At 35.8% G+C, this 23030-nt stretch overlaps 1 protein-coding gene across 1 annotated transcript in view; it reads right to left on the bottom strand.

Annotated features, from left to right (window-relative positions):
- Positions 1 to 3099: 3099 nt before the first annotated feature.
- Positions 3100 to 23030, bottom strand: part of LOC148956023 (uncharacterized) — a 51932-nt gene continuing 32001 nt past the window's right edge. Inside the window, exon 3 of the mRNA XM_089093623.1 lies at positions 3100 to 3238. Coding sequence (XP_088949749.1) covers positions 3163 to 3238 — 76 coding nt within the window. The 3' untranslated portion in view covers positions 3100 to 3162. The remainder of the gene's footprint in view (positions 3239 to 23030) is intronic.

Below are 23030 nucleotides of genomic sequence, written 5' to 3'. Positions count from 1 at the left end.
TTACTGAGTTGATTAAGCTACCCTTGTTTTTACTAATATCCTAACCTAACACGCGCGAAGGTTGTTTACGGAATCTCCCCTTTTGAGATATATTCACACACAGCTTTGTCTATATCGCAAAGAGAGCCGATTCTATTTTGATGGTTTTAAATACATATGAAAATGGCGCTTTTGAGTAATAACTTCAATTGAACGAATTAAATGGCGATGAATGGTGGGAGGGGGTAGGAGGGGTTTAGATAGTGGAAAAAAGAGTATACTTGAAACATAGTATAGATTTCTTTTGGGTGGGGGGGGGGTATACCTTGAATTAAAAATATATTGGAGGGGGACTACAAAAAAATGATTTTATTTGGGAAAAACTAAATAAAATTTACTAAACAGGACTCATATTATAAATCTGTGCAGCTAAAACTTCTAAGTCTACAATATTCGATGTTTGTTCCATTGTGTCGTGAAACAATATGTTACTTTAACCACAATACGTTCATTATAAGCAAAATCTCAAGGTTGAATTGGGATGTAAGAGAAACCTTTCCGACTCTCTGATTGACCTAGATAGAGGTGTCACTGATCCTGTCCCGTTAGACACGCTCTTATCTGACCATGACGTAAACTCCCGTCTGGATCCATTAGACTTAGACAGAAATTAACATAAGTTGATAAGTTGGGCGTAAAACCCCTATACCTTCCCAAGGCCAGAAATCTTTTTTCACTTTACTGAAAAATACCAATGAATGTGCTTTGTCAGTTTAATATATATATATATATATATATATATATATATATATATATATATATATATATATATATTAAACTGACAATGCACATTCATTTGTATTTTTTCAGTAAAGTGAAAAAACATTGCTGGCCTATGGAAGGCATAGGGGATTCACACCCAATTTATGTTAATTTCTGCTCGTTTTATGTTTGACTCGGTTATTTATTGTAATTTCTGTTCGTTTTGGGTTACATTTATTTATTGATGCTGATTTGTGGTAGTTTCACACTTGGTAGATTATTTGATTATATTTTTGCTCATTTTTTGTTTAATGAAGTTCTTTCCTTTATTTGAACAAACTTATTTTGTGAAAAGTTTTTTTAAAAATTAATAATAATAAAACGACAACATGAGTTTTTTTTATATTTCCATTATTGAACTCCCGCCTGCAATATTTTTATTATAAATATTGCATCGATAATATATTCGTTGTATACCTCTCCAACCGTCTAAATCAGAATGATATTTTAAAACTATAGAACCCTCTTTCTTCCCACCACCACTTAAAATAAGATCCTTTTTAAATCTACAAATATTAAAGCTTAAATTCTCAATAAATAAAACAACCGACCCACTACCCCCCTCATTATAATTTTCCAGTTTAGTTATGATACTGTTGACCCAATCCAAAAAAAAACTCGTCATAATTTGCCAAATGCGGGCGAATTGGTAGCATTTCTGTTTGAAGTATTTTGAGTAAAGTTCGCTCGCATTTTCATTTAAAAATATATTTTTAGTGCTATTACCGCTTTTAAACTGCCCCTCCCTCCCCACACCCCCCTCTGTTGTTCAAGAAGGCCTCGAATCTTGTTAACATAGGAATGAGTAATAGCCAGGGGGTATGTTACTATACCCATTGACATTAAAGAATTAAAGGGGTTACCGAATTTAGCGGTGTAGACATTAATATGATGCAAGGCAGAGATAGATAATAAAAAATCTGGCAGTGTATATACTGATGGAGCTAATGTTTCACTATCACTACTCTGATCAACCTCAACAGTGGGGGATGGCATAAAATCTTCAATAGCACCACCACCAGTCTGTTCAAATGTATTGGTGGGGTGCGGTGCAAAATCCCCTAATTTGCTAAGTAAAAGACCTCTGTTCGGAAAGAACCACTTTTCTTCGGCTTTCCGGGAAAACAGAGACGGGTTTTCGGACCGCCCCTATTTTACTATTGCATGACGCAATGCAAGTATAGTAACAACGTCCCGCCTTTTTGGTGAAAGACGTCCAGAAAGAAAATTTGTACAAATAACTTAAAGCTAATTGGAAATAAAAACAAAAATATGGGTTAGTGGCAATGCAAATATTGAAGGTAAGTTTGTGTAAATAAATAAAAGTTGGGTAAATAATAGAAAGTAAGAAGGTAAATAAATACTGAAGGTAAGTTACAACCTGTCATTACAGAAACAAGATTAAGTGTGTATCCGTTTTTGTTGTGATTTATAAAATACGACAGTGTTTCAAAGAAACCAACAATTGTACACAAAAAAGAATTTTCTTCTAATGAGCTAAATACAGAATTACGGTACTTTTGCGCCAAAAAGCCAGTGTAATAACATGGAATAACACGCACAAGAATAACATGGACAAATTTTACTACTTTCCTCCTAACCCAAATGATTAAGTTAAGTTTTAATATATAGAATCAATTTTTTTTTAAGTTTTTTTAACTGAAAGTAAGGAGTGACATTATAACTTAAAACGAACAGAAATTATTCCGTATATGAAAGGGGCTGTCCCCTCCTCAACACCTCTCTTTACGCTAAATTTCAACTCTGTTTAGCAACTCTACTTTTTAAAACATTAAAAACTTAAGCGTAAGGAGCAAGGCGTTGAGGAGGGGACAGTCCCTTTCATATCTGAAATAATTTCTGTTCGTTTTAAGTTCTAATGTCGCTCCTTACTTTCAGTAGAAAAAAATCGTTCTTTTTAAATTTAATTTCTGAATGTTTTTCAACTAATGAAGGGTCGAATTTGGCTCACTGTACATGCTTATGGTGTAAAACAGTGTATCTGCACAAAACTTCCTAATTACATTTTAGAAATAGTGTATATAGAGAAAAAGCCTATTTTCACGGGAATCCAGTCCAGATTTTGGAAAAGAAGTTAATCTACACATCAGCATGAAATACTGATGGGAAATTATATTTATTTATACTTTTTAAAGCATGGTAGGAAGGATGAAAAAATAAACTTTAATAAACAAAATAAAGGTAAAAAATAAACTTCACAAAACCCATCCTGTTTGAGGTCTTTTAAAAGTCAGTATGTACAGTCGTTTAAGTATATTAAAAAAAATAAATAACTATTCATAAATTCAACATATATACTGGCAGGTGCTACCAATGAGCCCATCTGTACTGGTTGCAAATCTACAGGACATGTTCTGTTTCTGAGTAGCCAGTCTGCGATGCACCTGCCGCAGAAAATGTGGCGACATGTCTTAAACTTGAATATAAAGATATTAATTATACAGAGACCTGTGAAGAAACATTAAGAATTGAAGTAAATTTAATGGAATCTTCCAATAACAAAACAAAACTATATTCAAGTACACACTGAAACGCAGTGTGGTACATTTGTCTGGTGAAACTCCAATTTGTTTTTTTAAACAATAAAGTAAAAAAAAAACAAAAAACAGGCAAATTGATTATCAAATTTTTAAGGAGATTTTGCAGTGAAGGGATCAGATTGACCTGTTTCATTTGTAGGAGGCTAAGAGTTTCATTTCCAGCGATTGTACATTTCTCATAAAAAGTTTCAATACTTGCCAAGAAAGTAGTACTTATCAAAAGAATCCAGCCCACATTCAAGCAAAAAGCTGGTGTAAAAAATTTGTCAATTTTTATCTTCCATAGTAGACAAGCTTCAAACCCTAAGGGTTGACCCTTGTGCACTTAATTTTTGGCAGGTAAACTGTAAATTTCTATGAAGAATATTCAACTTAGGGATCAGAAAATGCTAAAGATTTTCCTGATTCTGGATATTTTTCTGAAAATCATGGGGGAGCAAAAGGTCAATTTGCTCCTCTCCCAATTCTAACCCCTGTCTATTCTTTTGTTATAAACAGGCATTTGATTCAATCGACAAAAACTTTTTAATAGAGAAACTAAAATGTAAGCACTTCAGAAGGCAGGAGGGTTTCCCTGCCCTGTTTGTTCAGCCATATTCCAAACAACAAGCTGTAAGTAAGATATATTCTATCCTACTTCCTAGGGCTACACAAAGCGAAAGGATGAGACTAGGACATTTTTTCTGAATAAAGGATGACTAATAGCTAAAATTCTTCCTTTTTGGCCATTCATCTAGGCTCAGAAAATAATTAGGTCATCATGGAGGACAAGCCTGCAAAGCTATGTTGGGCTAGGGAAGTCTGATGTTACAATGATTTATTAGAAGTGAAATGATGTTTAGGGATGGCATTATAATTTGCAAGTTTTATCAAGTATTTTCAAACATCATCATTTAACCATATTCTGGTCCTCTGGTAAAATTAATAATCTATTCTTCTCGTTTACCAAATTGAGTTATTTAGCCTTAATTCCATATGCACCCTTTGAAATTGCTGCTTGTACTATTGAGATATTAGAATTTAATCAGCATGGTGAGCTTGTTTGAAAATCCTCTATCTGTAAGAACATAGAAGGCTGAATACACAGTTATTAGCCATGATTGAAGAAAGAAACAGAAACTCATTTCAGCCAAAATTTCCTGTTCAGCAAGGAGTAAAATTCTCCAATAGTAGCATTTAAAGACAAGTGTTGGCAGCTTCAAGCATTCTAGTCTCCAGTTACATGAAAGATCATGTAGGCCAGCTATAGACTTCATCAAAATGCCTCTAAACTCCTTTGATTACACTAGAATCCTTCTCAAAAGAAGGTGGCTGTAAGTCATATTCCAAAATCTAAAGAGACCTAACAATTAGCCTTAGAAAGACTTTAGATGAGCAATGCAAGTTATGGTCCATTTGAGGAGACCAGAGCTTAAATTTGCTCTTAAAATTTGACTGTTTCTAGTGGCCATAGAACTTTGGTTGTTTAATCAATTGGTACTCTTAGATCTCTTTATGTAGGATTTGTTGTAAGTACTGAGTTTGACAGTGAATTGAGATTTAGACATGGTGTACTGTTGATGAGGACACAGCACTTCAATATCAATACCCTTTCAAAATATAATATTCTTGTCTCTGCCAAAGAACCCCCTCCCTGATGGCGGGGGATATTTTTAGAGAAGCAAATACTATTTTTGAGACAGCTTCAATTGGGGAATGGAATGAAACTGTTCTGTCTATTACCTTAATTTGCACTTTGGAGCAAAACAAGGTCCAATGTTGGATATGGTAGTACTTTCTTCAGGATATTCTTGAAAAAGGGTGGGAAACAACCCCCAAAAGACAAGCAATCTTAATGAAAATTGCATCATTAGATCCAGCATATCAGAGAACTCTACTATTGAGGTTTCCAACACCTATTAGCAAAAAAACTGATTTTTTTAAAGAAGAAAGATCACAGACATAGATTTACTTGTTGTTTTTGCTTTTCTTTGGGGCAATTGTACAAAGCCAATGGACCTAGATGGTTGAGACATGTTTTCTTTAATGATAACTTAAAGTTTCAGTGCAAAGACAATTGCACCATTAGATCCATCATATCAGCGTACTCTACTTTTAAGGTTTCCAACACATATTTCCAAAAAAAAAGAAGATCTTTTTAAGAAGAAAGATCAAACATCTAGATTTAATTGTTGTTGTTGCTTATTATTTGTGGTGATTGTACAAGGCCAATGGACCTAGATGATTGAGAAATGTTTTTTTTTAATGATAACTTAAAGTTTCAGTGCCTGTTGTATGTGGCCAAAAACATTAGAGGGCAACCACTTCAGCACTTTTCCCCCCCAAAGGTGTCCAATCTAAATTTCGAGACAACCAATTTGATTCTGCATAGTTAGAAAGTCCAATAGCTGCATCTTTGGGGATGGTGAAGATTCCCTGAAGAAAGGGCTGTAAATTATACAATTTTCCAATTTTTAACTTTTAGTATTTGTTATTGAGAAATATACATATTTCTGGGGAGTGAATTTTCAATGGGGAGAATGATTTTTATGGATCAATGTAACTATAGATTTTTTAAGTTTCAGTAATTATAAGCTCAAAGTAATTATTAGGTTCAAAAATCACTCAATAGACAATAATTAACATATGCTAAAAAAAACATGTTTACTAATTACTATACTTTTTGGAATTAGCTATAATAAAATCTATTAAAACTATACTTTTAGAAATAAGAATAAACTGCAAGCTCAGAGAGAAAAAAAACAAGAAAACAAAGATATTATTCAAAAATATATCAATGGGGAGAGTAGAATTTCATGTGATGCTTTATACAAATTATGAAAGATAATGGGTGGTTTTGATAAAAGTTTCTGTGTTTCTTATGTAGAACTTCTTTTTAGGTTTTCCAAATAAAACATAATCATCTTAAAATCATTTGATTCAAATCTAGAAAAAGACAAACTTTGCAAATGTGAAAAAAAGATCTAAAACCTTTTCAGGTTAGACCTTAGCTAGGTAAAAAAAAAAATGTAGACTATACTTTTTGAAAAAAGAATAAACTACAAACTCAAACATAAGTTGAAAAAAGTTGAAACATAAGTTGAAACATAAGTTGAAACATAAGGGAAAAAAGGTGAAAAATTGAGGCAGAGCCATCAGTGAGATTGAAGTTGTTTTCTCAACTTCTTCGGGCGTTATTTCTTTTGAAATATTAATTAAAAAAAGCTTTTTCCACAAAAAAAGTTTTTCAAAGGAAAGTAAAGAACTCCATTCAACAAAAAAAGAGCAAAAATAAAGTACAATAAAATACCAAGCGTGAAACTACCACAAATCAGCATCGATAAATAAATGAAACCCAAAACGACAAGCAACAAAAAGAAATGACAAAAGAAATATAAATGTTTTTACTTTTATAATTTTAATAAATCAAATAACATTAACATTTTGATTACTAAATATCAGTACCATATATGTATGATAAACTGACAATGCACATTCATTTGTATTTTTTTTCAGGAAATTGCAAATTATGTTCTGGCCTTGGGAAGGCATAGGGGTTATGAGCCCAACTTATAATAATTTCTGCTCGTTTTTAGTTTGACTCCCTTATTTATTGTAATTTCTGTTCGTTTTGGGTTTCATTTATTTATCGATGCTGACTTGTGGTAGTTTCACGCTTGGTAGATTATTTGATTTTATTTTTGCTCATTTTTTGTTTAATCGAGTTCTTTACTTCCCTTAGAAAAACTAATTTTGTGGGAAAAGTTCTTTAAATTAGTTTCTGTTTGTTTTATATTGACAAATGAAAGATCTTAAGCCGAACTGGCCAGCCATGACAAAAAACCAAAAAAGAGAAAAATCTAAAAAAAAACAAACGAGACTGTGGCCAGTGGAGAGAAAACAAAACAACAGAAACAAAACAACGCGGATATTTCGCCTGACAAAGGGCCCTGGTCTAAATAACAACAACAACAACAAAATTATAATTATACCCACATTGATCTTTACTATAAAAACGTCAAGCCCTCCAATCAATTTCGACTATGAAAAAGGGCAGTAGACCTTTCAATTTCCAATTGAATGAGCCCTTTTTGAGTTTCTACAACAATACTTTCTATAAACACCATATATGCCCCCAGGGCACAAATTACAACCCCTACCCTAAGCCAACAAAATTACTATCTGAAAATTTAGATTGGATGTGTTTGGGGGAATGGTGGGCGTGAGAGGGGGGTTAGTTAACCACCTATCACTTTCAACTATTATAAAGGGTACTAGCCCTCTCAATTTCCAATTGAATGAGCCCCTTTTGAAGTTTTTACCACAACTATAAATACTTTATATGCCCCCAGGGCATAACTTACAACCTTTGCCCTGGGGGGTTTGTCATCCTTAAATACATAATTTCCAGAACTTTCAACTATGTTGAACAAAGTGGCTATCTCTAAACTTTGATTGAATGTGTTTGGGGAAATGGTGGGTGTGAGGGGGGTTAATTACTCTCTACTTACTTTTGACTATTAAAAAGGGCAATTTCAATTTCCAATCAAATCAACCCCTTTTGAAATTTCTACAACAACTTTCTATATAAACCTTATATGCCCCCAGGGCATAAGTTAAAACCGTTGCACTGAGGGCTCTGATGGGGTTATCATCCTAAAGACCTAATTTCCAGAACTTTTGACTAAGTTGAACAAACTGGATAATTCAAAATTTTGATAGGATGTGTTTGGGGAAATGGTGGGCGTGAGAGGGGCGTTAGTCGCTAACCAATTACTTTCAACTATAAAAAAAAGGCACTAGCCCTTTCTAGGCACTAGCCCTTTACTAGGCACTAGATGTGTTTGGGGAGATGGTGGGCGTGAGAGGGGTCAGTTCCCCTTCAATCCCTTCTGACTATTAAAAGGGCACTAGCCCTTTCAATTTCCAATCGAATGAGCCCTTTTTGAAGTTTCTAAAACATCGCTTTCTATAAAAACCTTACATACGCCTAGGGCAAACTTATGACCCTTGCCCTGGGGGCTGTGGGGTTGTCATCCTTAAAGACCTAATTTTCAGAACTTTAAACTACGTTGAAAAATGGCCATCTAAAAATTTTGATTGGATGTGTTTGGGGAAAAGATGAGCATGAGTTAGTAGTAGTGAGCTAGTATAAGATTGAAAGCGTAGTCACGCCTACAGGAATATACAGTGTGGTATCACGTGGACATTGCAAAAAAGCTGGCAAACCTTTACCTATAAAGTGCCCAATCATGTTTGAAACAATACTCAAGGTTGTATAAGACAATCATACTGTTTTTTTTTTGCTATTGAAATGAACCATACATTCAAGCGTACATTCACGCCTACAAGAATATACAGTGTGGTTTCACGTGGACACTGCAAAAAGCGACCAATCCTTTACTTATAAAGTGGCCAAGCATGTTTTGAAACTAGTCAAGGCTGTATAAGACAACCAGACTGGCTTTTTGTTATTGATATCAACTCTACAAGACTGTGCAGCGTAGCTTAACGTGCACATTTTAAAAAAGCTGGCAGCCTATAAAGTGGTCCAACATGATTTGAGAGTATAGTCGAGATTATATAACTCAACCAGAGTGGTTTTTGAGGCAACATCCGTATTTTAGGCGGCCAATCATAGACAGCGGATGCTGCTCAATATACGATAACTTGATTGGTGATTGGTTACAAATAAAAAAGAGTGATTTACATTCGTCCTTGAGATTTTGTATAAAATGCTCATACCTTACGATTAAATTTTCATAATGATTTAACATATCATGGATAATACATTAAATATTATTGACGTTGAAGTTATGCCTACTTCGATTTATAATGTGAGTACAGTCTAGTAAATTTCTTAATTTATTCCCAAATAAAATCATTTTACCATCCCTCCAGTAAATTCGAATTTCAGGGGGCATAGCCATCCCCCAACAATAAAAATTGTAAAATATGATTATCGTCGCTATAAAACGTAAAATACGCAATTTTTTCCATAGTGTAAACCCACCAATTCCCCCTCCCCTCCTCTGTTTAAGAGTTTAATTAATTAGATTTAGTTCTTTTCGTTCGAAATGTCCTTTTTTCCCATTGTCAAAAATCTTTTTCCGGTCTAAAACCACCTGTGTTTATAATTACCAAAAAAGGGTCGTTTTTGGAACCAGACTTCAAATGTGTCTTCAATTATGAATTATGAAGACGGGCTTTGTGTAATTCTAGCCAGAAACTCAGAATTGATATACAGTCAAATCGTATTCAAATATTTTCTAGGAAAGAAACTAAGTTTTATATTAATTTTGGATGTCTATGGATATTCATTGAGTTATATCATTAAGGAAGTTGCTAATGAAATAATAGTAGATTAAACTCAGAATTGATATACAGCCAAATCGTATTCAAAATATTTTCTTGGGAAGAAATTTAAGTTGTGTATTAATTTGGATTTTAGCTCGCATTTAACAAACTTAGTCGTAGTTAGTTGAAAGTGTGCATAAATATCTTAATTTTTAGTCTAATTGCGTGGCTACTAAAGGAACAATGAGCATTTTTCATCGTATTCAAAATATTTTCTAGGAAAGAAATTATAAGTTTTATATTAATTTTGGATATCTATGGATATTCATAGAGTTATATCATTAAGGAAGTTGCTAATTAAAGAATGGTAGATTAAACTCAGAATTGATATACAGCCAAATCGTATTCAAAATATTTTCTTGGGAAGAAATTTAAGTTTTGTATTAATTTGGATTTTAGCTCGCATTTAACAAACTTAGTCGTAGTTAGTTGAAAGTGTGCATTAATATCTTAATTTTTAGTCTAATAGCGTGGCTACTAAAGGAAAAATTCGCATTTTTTTGTGCTTTTGCAAGAAAATAGCTCGCCTTTAACGAACTTAGTCGTAGTTAGTTGAATGTGCGCATAAATATCTTCATTTTTTCTTTTGTAAAAAGGGAGATCGTTTTTCCATACTAAAATTTTCTTCTTTTTTAAGGAGGAAGATTCATACAATTACTCTCCCCCTGAAAAGAGAGCAAGATGGAACGATACCACATCGATGCAAGCTGCAAGACCTTCCATCATCAGATATGCTAGTTCCATTACATGTTCTCTGGACCAGCCAATGACCACAAAACTTTTAATGCCAGAAGCCTCTCATGCCAGTGTCAGCTCTGCGCAAACCTCTATGCAACCTGGCAGAAAACTCAAGAAGGAATGGATGGCTTCTCATAATGCATCAGCCTTGTATACTGAAGATCGTGAGGCCACCCCCCTTCATGCTTGGCCAGGGGCTTCAGGCATACAAGTGAAGTCTGAATTTGGAAATGTAGGTATTTCAACTCTACCGTCTATCTTATTATAGAAATATCTACCTATTTCTTTCCATCATTTTTTTTAGTCTTTTCTTTTCGTCATTTTTTTTAAACACTCTAAGAGTGTATGTCAGAGAAATTAAAATATTAATCCCTCGCTCCCAACCATTATTTTAAATTTCTCTGCTCCCCTCAGATATAACTGAATATAATGTATTGTTTTTTTATTGTCAAAGAAAGCACTCTTTTGCTTCTTTCTGAACTTTCTGGGGGAGGGGGATGGAGACAAGTATTTAGTTAAAATAATGCTAGGAGGAATTGAGTTTTTTGGGTGGTGTGAAAAATAGTACTTATTCAATAGCCTGGTAAACATATGAGTAGAAATGCTTCAGCATTTGGGTATTGCGTTTTTCTGAACTTTCTGGGGAGGGGGTGGGGGCAAGTATTTAAGTAAATAATGCTAGGAGGAATTGAGTTTTGTGGGTGGTGTGAAAAGTGGAACTTATTCAATATCCTGGTAAACATACGACTATAAATACTTCCGAATAAACGGGGGTATGGCGACTTTCTGTAATTTCGGAGGCGGGGAAGGGAGGCAAGTATTTACTTAAATAATGCTAGGAGGAATTGAGTTTTGTGGATGGGGTGAAAAATGGTACTTATTCAATATCCTGGTAAACATACGACTAGAAATGCATCAGCATAAATAGGGGTATTGCGTCTTTCTGAACTTTCCGGGGAGGGGGATGGAGGCAAGTATTTACTTAAATAATGCTAGAAGGAATTGAGTTTTGTGGATGGGGTAAAAATGGTACTTATTCAATTTCCTGGTAAACATACGACTAGAAATGCTTCAGCATAAATAGGCTATTGCGTCTTTCTGAACTTTCTGGGGGGGTGGGATGGAGGCAAGTATTTAGTTTAAATAATGCTATGAGGAATTGAGTTTTGTGGGTGGTGAGAAAAATGGTACTTATTCAACATCCTGGTAAATATACGACTAGAAATGCTTCAGCATAAATAGGGTTTTGCGTCTTTCTGAACTTTTTGGGGAGGGGATGGAGGCAAGTATTTAGTTTAAATAAAGCTAGGAGGAATTGAGTTTTGTGGGTGGGGTGAAAAATGAACATTTTTTTTAAACTTTATAAAGTGGTTATTTCACATAGAAAATAAACCTTTTTTCTATAGATTAATGAAATAGCAACACCATCTTCATTGGGTCATGAAACATCAGCTTTTAGTGGAGCCAAACCAATTCTAGCACCACCAATGGAGTTTAGAGATGAATCTACATTAGTTCTAGACAATATGGAATGGCATAGGGGTTTTCTAAATGATTGTTTTGGGGACATGGCCAGCCTAGACGATTTAACTTGTGACATTGACATTGTGGAGGACCCGGAATGGACAGATAGATTTATGCGATAGCATTTAGGCGATGTTATTAGTGCATCTGAACCGGGTCCTCATAAAGAAATTACGTCACAGGACAATACAGACAGGCTTGATCAGCTATCCCCTAACACCTTGGAATACATACTAACAGGCTCATAGGACTTCATGCCATCTCCATCCATTGCAATTGAACAGACTGGGGGTGGTGCTATTGACAATTCTATGTCACCCCCACCATTCCGCTTAATGTTACATCTAGTAGTAGAAGTAGTAATAACGATACAGCAACATCACAAGTACCCCCTCTTCCAGATTTGTTTCTTTTCAACTCTGCCTTGCACCACACAAAGGTCTACAGCGCCAAATTCGGTGACCACTTTAACTCTCTAGTGTCGGGGGATAACAGATCCCCAGGCCATTACACATTTATATGCTAATAAGATTCGAGCCATTCTTGAACAATAGATTGTGGTGTGGGGGTTGGGGGTCAGTTTAAAAGCATCAATAGCACTAAATTTTTTTTTAATGAAACTGCGAGCGAGCTGTATTCGAAATACTTGCACAGAGAGATGTTGGTAATTCGACCACATTTATCAAATTAAGGGGAGGTTTTCTAAATTAGGTCAATAGCATTCAAAGTAAGTGGGAAAATTATAGTGAGGGGGGTAGTGGGTCGGTGGTTTTATTTATTGAAAGTTTAAACGTTAATATTTGTAGATTTAAAAAGGTTTTTATTTTAAGAGGTGGTGGGGCTGGGCCAAGGGGTATTGAATGAAAATATCATTCAGATTTAGAGGAATGTAGGGGGATACAACGAATCTGTTTTGATACGAGGCTACAGTGTTTCAAGAATGCATTTTTAATTGGCACCTACAGACCACTTCAAATAGATGTATCTAAGAAAAAGTTGGATAAAATGGCAGTTAATGGCAGGGAGGGTTCAAAGTTCCCCATAGTAGATTTTATTTGTTTAAATGGTCAATGTCCCATGACACTAAAAGAAATAGACATTTTCGACCGGGCTAATGCACATTTTAAGATTGCTGTCACGGTGTTATAGTATAAAACAGAATTTGAGGATGGCCACTGTTCCGATAAGAAGGGGGTATTATTTCCAGTGAGGGCTCCTTCAATTGAATCAGTGGAACATTGGGTGTGGCTTCTAAGCATGCCACCCACAGACCCCGATTCAATTAGACATTTTAATCCAATTACCAAATATAGTAGGGTTTTGGGGGAGGGTAAAAAGGGGAATGTGTGTTATTACTGTTCAACATGCCTCTTCAAGATTTCGCTTACATTTAAAGTTAAAGCATCACACGAAACACTGTAAACGTCATGGATACCAGGCTGTGGAGACGATAAGCGGAGATAGAGCGATCTTAGGTTTTAAAAATTTCCAAAACACGCTCCTAGAGCAATAAGATCGCTTTAGACTGTGAAGCGAAACTCACAAAAGTGTACGATTCGTCAAAACCAAATCGTTTTTAATCACATGAAGCCAAAGGGGTCTCTTACGCTCACGCGCAACGAGATTCCAATAATACCATGCAAGTGATGGATGTAGTTGAGATGTTGGGTGACGGTGAAGACTGCATGCGCTCGGCATTGGTCAGTCTAATCAAAAGAGCGAATGGTGCAATTTCGCGCCTTCGTTACACAAACTATCCTATGCTCCTATCACCAGATGACATATTGGCCATTAAAAATCGTAAAATGTGTTGGGTTTGCAAGGGAGAATTTGATGATGGTGTTGGGAATGGGGGGAGGAGGAAGGTGATCAACCATGATCATTTGTGGCAGGAAATTACATCGGGGGGGGGGAGTAACTTGAGCGGGGGAGCACATCAGTCGTGCAATTTAAATGTTAGACAACAATATTTCGTACCTGTTTTTATACACAATTCCAATTATGACTTAAAGTTTCTTCTACCGGCGTTGGCCCGCATTGCCAAGGGTGGAGTTGTAGATGACGCATGGATAGATGGTTCTTTTTCATATAAAATCATACCCATATCATCGGAAAAGCTACTGCTGCTAGAATTCATGTGGAAAACAGTTGACAAGGGTAACACGTGCCTGAATAAAATCTGCTTTTAGACTTTTTCAGCTTCTTCCCCAAATCTTTAAGTCAATTGATTCAGGTACAGAAAAGTGACAATTTTGATAGCTTCCCCCTCCTCAAACAGCGCATCCCCGATGATGAAATGTATGATTTATTAACGTGTAAGGGTATATATCCATATGATTATTACAACTCTGGCTCCAGTCTAGATGAGGTGTCATTACCGCCCATTTAAGCTTTTTACAATTCTCTTACTGAGTGAGTGCACCACTAGCAACTACGAATTTGCTAAGAGGGTTTGGGCAAAGGGCGGATGTAAAAATGGGTGGGATTATTGTAAACTATACTTGGCCAGTGACGTACTCACTCTTCTGGACATTGTGTGCAAAAATACGGATAAAATCTACAGGGAATTTGGGTAGGATTTAGGGTATTATTTTTCCACTCCTCATCTGGTGATGGACTTGAGACTTAAAATCAGCAAGGAAGAAATAGGTCTGAACGCCGATGTGGATCAGCATCTTTTTGTAGAGAGATCAATGAGGGGTGGGTCTGTTTTTCATGGGGACCGTGTCATGAAAACTGATCCGACCGGACATCACACCGATGAAAAGTTGGACACAGTTTTTTTGGATATGAATTCTCTTTACCCATCGGCAATGTCTCACTACTATTTGCCGTGTGGCAATTATGAATGGCTTGACAATCCCTGTGCTTCGAATTTCCCCAACATTGCTAGTGTTGAGGAGAATGGGGCACAGGGATGGTTTTTTGAAATTGACGGTGAAATACCCATTGAAATCCATGACTCGGTAAAAGACTTTGTTTTTCCGTGCATAAATAGACCGGTGGGTAGGGACTCTCTGAGCCCCTACAATTTATCTTTAGTAGAGGATGGGAGTATGGACTGGGCACCTTCAAAACAAAAACTAATTGCCGACCTCAACCCAAAACAGAATATCGTTGTTCATCACGTGCTATTGAAATGGATGGTGTCCAATGGTTTCAAGGTCACAAAGATTCATAGAGCCCTCCAATTTGATCAAAAGCCTTACATGAAAATGCTTATTGACACCTTTGTCAGTAACGTTCACAATCGAAAACGAAAGTTGAAAAAGAAGTCTATAAACTCATTTTGAACTCAGCTTTCGGTAAAAATGTGCGAAAGCGTACGAAACAGAAGTGGATTTGACTTTGTAACCAATCCCAAAGATTGTGCTCGAATCATTGCGGATCCAAACTTCACATCGTTCACAATCATAGACTCTGATATGGTCCTCCTACACCGCAAGAAAAGAAACATTGTTTTAAAAAAAATATTGCACGCGGGAGTGCAATAACTGAAATATCTAAGAAACTCATGTTGTCATTTTATTATAATGTATGCAAGGTACAGTGGCCGATTAAGGGACAAGTTCAAGTGTATTACGAGGACACTGATTCACTCCTTTTAAAAGTCAAAACTGAAAATCTATTTAGTGATTTGGAAAATGGCGAGTACATTACCTCACGAATGGACTACACTAATTAGGATGAATCCCTCTACCCAGAGCTAGTGAAACGCCAGGCCCCAAATCAATTGTTAATGATAAAATCTGAAACGGGTAGTAATCTGATATCCAGTGGTGTGTTTGCGGGTCTGAAGGTAAACCTTATAGAAACGCAAAAGAAGGGTATCGAACGAGTTTGCAAGGTGGTACCTACACACTTTGTACAAAATAATTTTGATATTAGTGGGTATAAAAATTTTGTGGAACGTAGTTTAGTACCAAGAGCGAAAGTCATGGCGATTTGCTCTTTACAATTTAAAAACTAAACAGTTAGAGTTGAGAAAAAGGCCATGTCGGCCATATCGGACAAAGTCTATGTACTTGAGGATGGTGTGAAGGTACTACCACACGGTCATTAATTAATATCAGACCGAGTTGAATGTATAGAGTACAGAAAACAACTCGGTCTAGAAAAATTACCTTAAATTCATTTAAAAAAAAGTAAAAATTGGAAGGGAGGGTTTTTTGGGTAATGGGTGTTTTTAATTTTGTTTTTATCACAAACCATTTTCAATGTGTGTGTGTGTGCATGGCAGATCAATTTCCATTATTTAATGCCCCCCTCCGGCCCCGGCCCGGCCCGCGGCGCTTCCTGGCCAGCCACGGCGGAAGCCCCCTGGGGAGGACCCCATTTAAAATGCTGTAAATAAAAGTGATATTATTATTTTAAGTGCATATTCTAATAAATGTTGTAGTTTTTATAGATGAATAAAAAAAGTGTATTTATTGAAGTGTTTTTTCTAGTGCCTATGAAAATGTTGTATTTTTTATTATAAATAAATTTTAAAAAAGTATTTTTTCATGTTTAATGTGCTTTTTTCAATGTAGTATTCTTTAAGTGTTGTTACTTTTTTAAGCGTATAATAAAAGAAAATATGATTCTTTATTCATCTTCTTCTCATTATTATTCTTTAACGGAGTAGTAGTAGTAGGGAAATTATTTAGTCATTAGACAGCTATAGTCTACAGTTAGGTGTCTAGGTGAACTGTTGAAGGGAACATATAACAATTTAAAACACTATTCAGATTGTTTTTGTGCGGCCCGTTAATGTAAGGCAAAACAAGATTCTTAACTAAAGTAATTAAAAATTGCGATAAAATGTTTGTGGAAAAGCCGAAAAAAATCTACTATTGTTACATTATTTGGCAGGAGTCATACAATAAAATAAAAGCAATTGGTACGACGGGTTTGGTGCAGATACAATTCATACAGGGACTTGATGTTTTCAGCATTATTGAACCAAACTCTTGGGTGATTATTGACGATCTGGCTGAATCTATTGAACAATGGTCCCAGGAAATACTACAACTGTTCACTGTTTGCTCTCATCATGAACAGATTTCCGTTACTCTGGTTCTACACAATCTCTTTCATCAGAGCAAATGTATGCGAACACTTGCATTGAACTGCACCTACTATATCATCTACAGAGTTGTTCCGAGATTCTAGCTCGCTAATAACTCTCAATAAACAGATATACCCCAGCGCCCCTAAATTTCTCCTCTCAGCATACAATCAGGCAACTAATAAACCCTACGTCTGTGTTCTGATGGATCTTAACCAAAATACACCTGAAAATCTGAATGCGGTCACATATATTTTTGACGGTTAAATTACAGTATCTCTCTCCGTGAACACTAGAAAATGCTAGTAGTTGCTATCATGACACTGAAGAAACTACATGAAAATAGATTTTTATTTTCAGTTCTAAGCACTTCAAAACCCTCGCTTAGGAAAGCCATACTCAAACATGGTATTGACAATGATTTCATTTATCTAATATCTGAACTTTGTTTAAATTTGACCGAGGGCAATGTTCAATTGCCAGAAGTAGTTAAGCAACAGGCAAAGCAACATCGTTCCATTGTACGTACATTGGCCTCTAAAAAGAAAGGAAAGAATTTTAAAAAGAAACGACTTCTTCAGGTGGGCGGTAACTTTTTCACACTTTTACTGCCAATAATTGCAGGACTTGTAAACAGTTTTCTCTAGAGAGAGAATGGCAAAACCCTATAAATTGACTCCAATAGAACTCGCTCTCTAACCCGTGGAACACTTTTAGAAAAATCTGAGAAAATTCATTGACAACGAGAACATTGAGGATGATAAAAAACTGTTTTTACTTCAAGATGCACTTCGCCGAGTGAACAAACATAAGCCCTATCGTGCGAAGGCCAGTGGTGTTGATCACAAAAAAGAATCATCTCAGGATTCTGCTGCTGCTGGAACACAATTAAAGACGGTGTATTTGTTCTCAATTTTTTTTGAATTTTTAGATATACGACCCAAATAATAGCTTGCAAAAATTTCACGATTCTTATCTTGTCTCATGGAAAGTGTTCAAGATCATACTAAAGTTGACTAGGGTAGAAAAGGGATTATAATTTATGGTGACAGCTCTAATCTACTTGATTGAATAAATGATATTTTTTCAAATCTTAAAGTACTTTTATAATTTGACACTCATCTATACAACGTTCTAAATGCTTTAAACTTCCCCAAAGGTCTTATTAGCAATAGACAAATTCTAAAATAATTAAATGAGCATGCATCAACAACAACAACAACACCATTAAAATATGAAGAGGAAGAAGAAGAAGATTTTAAATCTATCTTGGAAAATACTAGCACACCTAGTGGAAACTTGACAATGATAGCGAGGAGGAGCACACCATTGATAGCTAGACAAAAGCAAAAATGTATCATGTCACCATCACCCCCATCACCAACCACAACTAGTATACAAATAGGTAGCAGACGTTACACTACGTGTTTAGGTTCAGAAGCGTTTAAGCTCTGAAAGGCGTTTATGAAAATATTGGCGAAGCGGGGAGTTTAAGTTCCCCCACCACTCTTTCCAAAGTAACTGGTGTTCACAATAAAAGTGTTCAAGACTATCTACAAAATGAATCAAGTTACACTCTGCATAGAAATCATAGACTTTGTGCTAATCATTATTGAAAAACTAAAGCCTTTTTCCCATTACATATAATGCAAGCAGATCTCCTGACTCTAGATGAGATTCAACGTCGTCACAATACACCGGAAAAGTACATTCTACTTGCAATCAGTGTTTATAGTCGTTATGCATATAAAATTCCATTGCGATCAAAGAGAGGCGTTGAAGTTGCTCAGGCTATAGAAAGTATTCTTGAACATGATTCGTACAAAAAAAATTCAAACGGATTGCTGTAGTGAATTTGTTAATCACCATGTTGCAAAAGTACTAGTGAAATATAGTACACTGCTCTATCATAGTCATGGTCCTATAAAGGCTGCATTGGCCAAAAAATTGATAAGAACTATTTGACTTTTAATTTCAAGATATTGTACATTGAAAAATACACCAGCTTTTATTCACGATTTAGATAAAATCATGTTGATCTATAATCAAAGACCTCATAGATCATTGTCCAACTCAACCCCAACGGAAGTTCATCATTTTTATCATGATACAATTGACACCTTTCTTAAACTATATTACAATGAAACGATTGTCGAGAAGAAGAAAAATAAGTTCAATGTTGGTGATATTGTTCGAATTAATAGAACAACTAATGTTTTTGAAAAGGGGAATTACTTGTGGTCCACAGAACTTTTCAAAGTGGCAAAAATCCTAGACACTAAACCCATAACTTATTGTTTGCGCGATACCAAAGATGAAGAGATTCTCGGCGGCTCTTATGACTATGAACTACAAAAAGTTAAAAATAATAGTGAAATCTATCAAATTGAAAAGATATTAAAGACTCGTACTTGCAGGGGTAGGAAACAGTTACTTGTTCGGTGGCTAGGATACAACTCTGATTTTGATTCTTGGGTCGGTGTTGAAGATATTGACAATGCCCAATGATTTCTATGAAACATTTATGTCCAACGTTTCCGATCCTCTCTACAACGACTTGAATAAGACAAGTGATTTTTGGACGAAACTCTCCCCCGTCATCAAATTTAACGGCGCATATGAAGTGACTCTTGTCGATTGTATTCTTAAAAATACCAATGACATCCTAAGAAAGGATCGTGTGTATGATATAAAAGTTATACCATTCAATTGGTCACTCTTTGTTGACTATGAATGGGTTGAAGCACTAAATCTAGCGAATATCCACATGTTAAATTGAAATATATTGAATACAATAATATGACAGATTTATGGCGTACAATCAATAGAAAAATCTCATATTGTAGGAATGGTACATTCCATTTTAATTATTCATTGGAACACGATAGGATTTACATTACCTCACCTGTTGACACTGAAATAATTATTCTCAATGATAATCTGAGAGATGTTCTTGGCTTTAAACAGAATATGATCAATGGGAAAAATGCTGGCACCGTTTATGGGATGGATCAAGTTATTTTTGCTGATTAACAAAAGGCTGAGATAACAAAAGGCTTAGCAGTGATTACATGTCATTTTCGACCCATTGTCGGCGACACAATCATCTAAAATGAATAATAGGAGAATTCCATTTATCTGTCCCGATATCGATTGCTATGTTGGTGCTCTGAGTCCACGTCAAATAGGCAATGGATTGGACTACTACAAGGGGCGTACTAAAATGTCTGGCTATGGTCTTGGTAGCTGGTTTGCTAGGCTATTTTGTTCTGCACTACCCCTTGCCAGAAAATATCTTGTACCTGCTGCATCAAATTTTGCTCTCTCAACACTACAGGACTGGGGGTCGGGCAAGAATTTCAAGGAGAGTGTTAAGGAAATTATTAGATCTTCAGCAAAAGCCGTTGGTGAGTAATTAAAATCGTGACAAAATGGGGAGGGATTGAAAAGGATGCATGTACGTCATTCGCTCATCAGTCTCCACCCAGGTGGGAAGCAAAGGACATCAACAAGGACTTTGAAGAATAAAACAAGGAAGACCAATAAGCAGAAGAAGAAAAAGAAAAAGACTGTTAGATCGAAGAAGGATTTCTTCTCTTAAGATGACTTATCTCCCCCACAAGGAATCATATCCATCAAACAGTTTCTCATTGAATCTATTCAATGCTGAAAATGTTGATGTCAGACTCAAGTATGGCTACTATGAACAATTTCACCCCCAACATCCCCTCTCGGAAAATATACACTTTCAAATATTTTCCAATGAAGACTATTTCATTGATTTGTCATTAAAATTTATTTATTTAAATGTTGAGATGAATAGAAAGTCATAAAATAAATCTCCAACTGCTCCTGACCGTCTCTTCCATAAGTCCTGTACTCTACAAAACCTGTTTAAGCAAATAGATATTTTTATTAATGAATCATTGGTGAAAACTATCAATACTTTGTCAAACAGTGCCAGCCCCATACACTTTATGATGACGAAACCAAAGGAATACAAGGAGTTGAGAGGGCAATTATTGGGCTATGAATATTGATCAGGTGTTGATACTGACGGCAAGTTGACTACTGCAGTGAGCCAGGAGTATCATCTGGTTGGAAAATCAAATCATGAGATATTCAATATATCCCAATGGCTATCCCCCAATGTCAAGATTGACATAAAGTTACAACTGGCCCCATCGAATTTCATTTTGAGAAAAACACTTCCTGCAGCACCTGATGCCAATGTCATTATCACATCGGCGATTCTCCACGTTCGAAAACAACAGGTTATGACCTCTGTTGCATTGGCAGTGGAAAAGCTAAGAGCCAATGGCAACAACATTAAACTTCTTGTCCACCATACGATCACCAATCAACGTCACATTGCCACCGGCTCTCGTAGCTATAGCGATTCATCATTTATCAATGGAGAAATCCCATCAAAATTGGCTTTGGCCTTTGTGAAGAGTGCCAGTGCCGTTCGATCCTGGACTGCATCCCCCATGATTTTAATTTTTTTGGTCTATCTATCCTTGTGTGTAAAGTGAATGACATTCCACGGTGTACTCTATCATTTGACAAAAATCCTATTGAATTCTGTACGAGTTGACCATGCAATTCCTGGATCATTACTCAACTATTTGAAAATGGAATAACTAATTCAATGTTTTCAAAAAATCATGGGGTTATTGTTTTGGACTTGTCGGGGACTCAGGATATGAGCATAGTACAAACAGGGAATGTACGTATAGAGTGTATATTTGCCAATGCTTTGACTGAGAGTATCACGCTAATATCACTGAGTCAATTTGAAACCTATTGGGATATCACACCTGACAGCAGTGTTCTAATAGACCTAATAGACCCATGAACACAAACCAAACAAACAACATATTTAGTATGGATCCATACATGTCCCAGTACAAGTCCTATTGCATACCATCAGACTTCATTGAAAAAATTCCAAGTGTTAACAATACCTTAATCGTTTTTAATAATAGTCCATCGACTTCGAAGACAGGGCATTGGCTATGCATCTTTCAAACAGCGAAGAATATTGAATTTTTTGATCCTTTTGGCCTATCGTATAAATTCTACACACCATACATCAGCAACTTTATTGAAAGCAGTGGGAAAACTATTAGTCAAAATCAACAAAGAGTACAGGATTTAACAACTAAGACATGTGGCTTTCATGCACTACTCTTTTTCATGCTCAGATGTCGTGGCTATACCTACAAGCAGTTTCTTGACATCTACGTTGACTTACCTCAATTGAACGACTTTCTAGTGGAAAATATACTTACAAGCATATTTAATATTGATTTTAGTGCCCTACAAATAAAATGTTCAAAAATGTATGTGAAATTGTTTATTAATAAATCCAGAAGTGGAGCAGTAAATGGTTGCTTGAGTTCAACATTAATAAATGCAGTGTCCTCCATTTTGGGAATGACAATCCTCACCACCAGTATACCAAGTGTGACCAGAAGTTGCAGTCTGACATTCAGCTACAAACCAGTCATGAAGAACAAGACTTGAGAGTACTTGTTGATGAGCAACTGAAGTTGCATGGGCATTGACAACAAGCAGTGTCAAAAGCTAACTCAAGTCTAGGCCTGCTGAAATACACCATCACCAGCTGCTCCTGTACTGTCTTCCAGAGACTTTACATGGTTATTGTTAGGACATTCTTTGATTTTGGAACCTGTCTGACATCCCAATCCTACAGACATGATGCCAGAATAACTGAAGGAGTTCAAAGATGTGCCACCAAATACATCACAGGTCTGCAACATATGCTGTGAGACTGACAAACCTAAAACTACAAATGCTGGTCTTCAAACATTGCAGATATGATATGATAATGACCTACAAATATAATAGTCAAACAAACCAAGTCAATGTTGGTCAACAAACCTATGTGGTGTTGTGAAATTTAAACTGTGAACCATTGACTCAAACTGAGTGTAAGATATTTTTCCAATTCTAGTGTTATTTTCATAATCATTAGACCCTAAAGTGTTAAATTA

The sequence above is a fragment of the Artemia sp. Qi Xiang Cuo genome, chromosome 1 (genome assembly GCF_049724085.1).
Source record: "Artemia sp. Qi Xiang Cuo chromosome 1, ASM4972408v1, whole genome shotgun sequence".
Taxonomy (NCBI): Eukaryota; Metazoa; Arthropoda; class Branchiopoda; order Anostraca; family Artemiidae; genus Artemia; species Artemia sp. Qi Xiang Cuo.
Note: the sequence above shows the minus strand (reverse complement) of the source record. Positions and strands in the feature narration are given on the sequence as shown.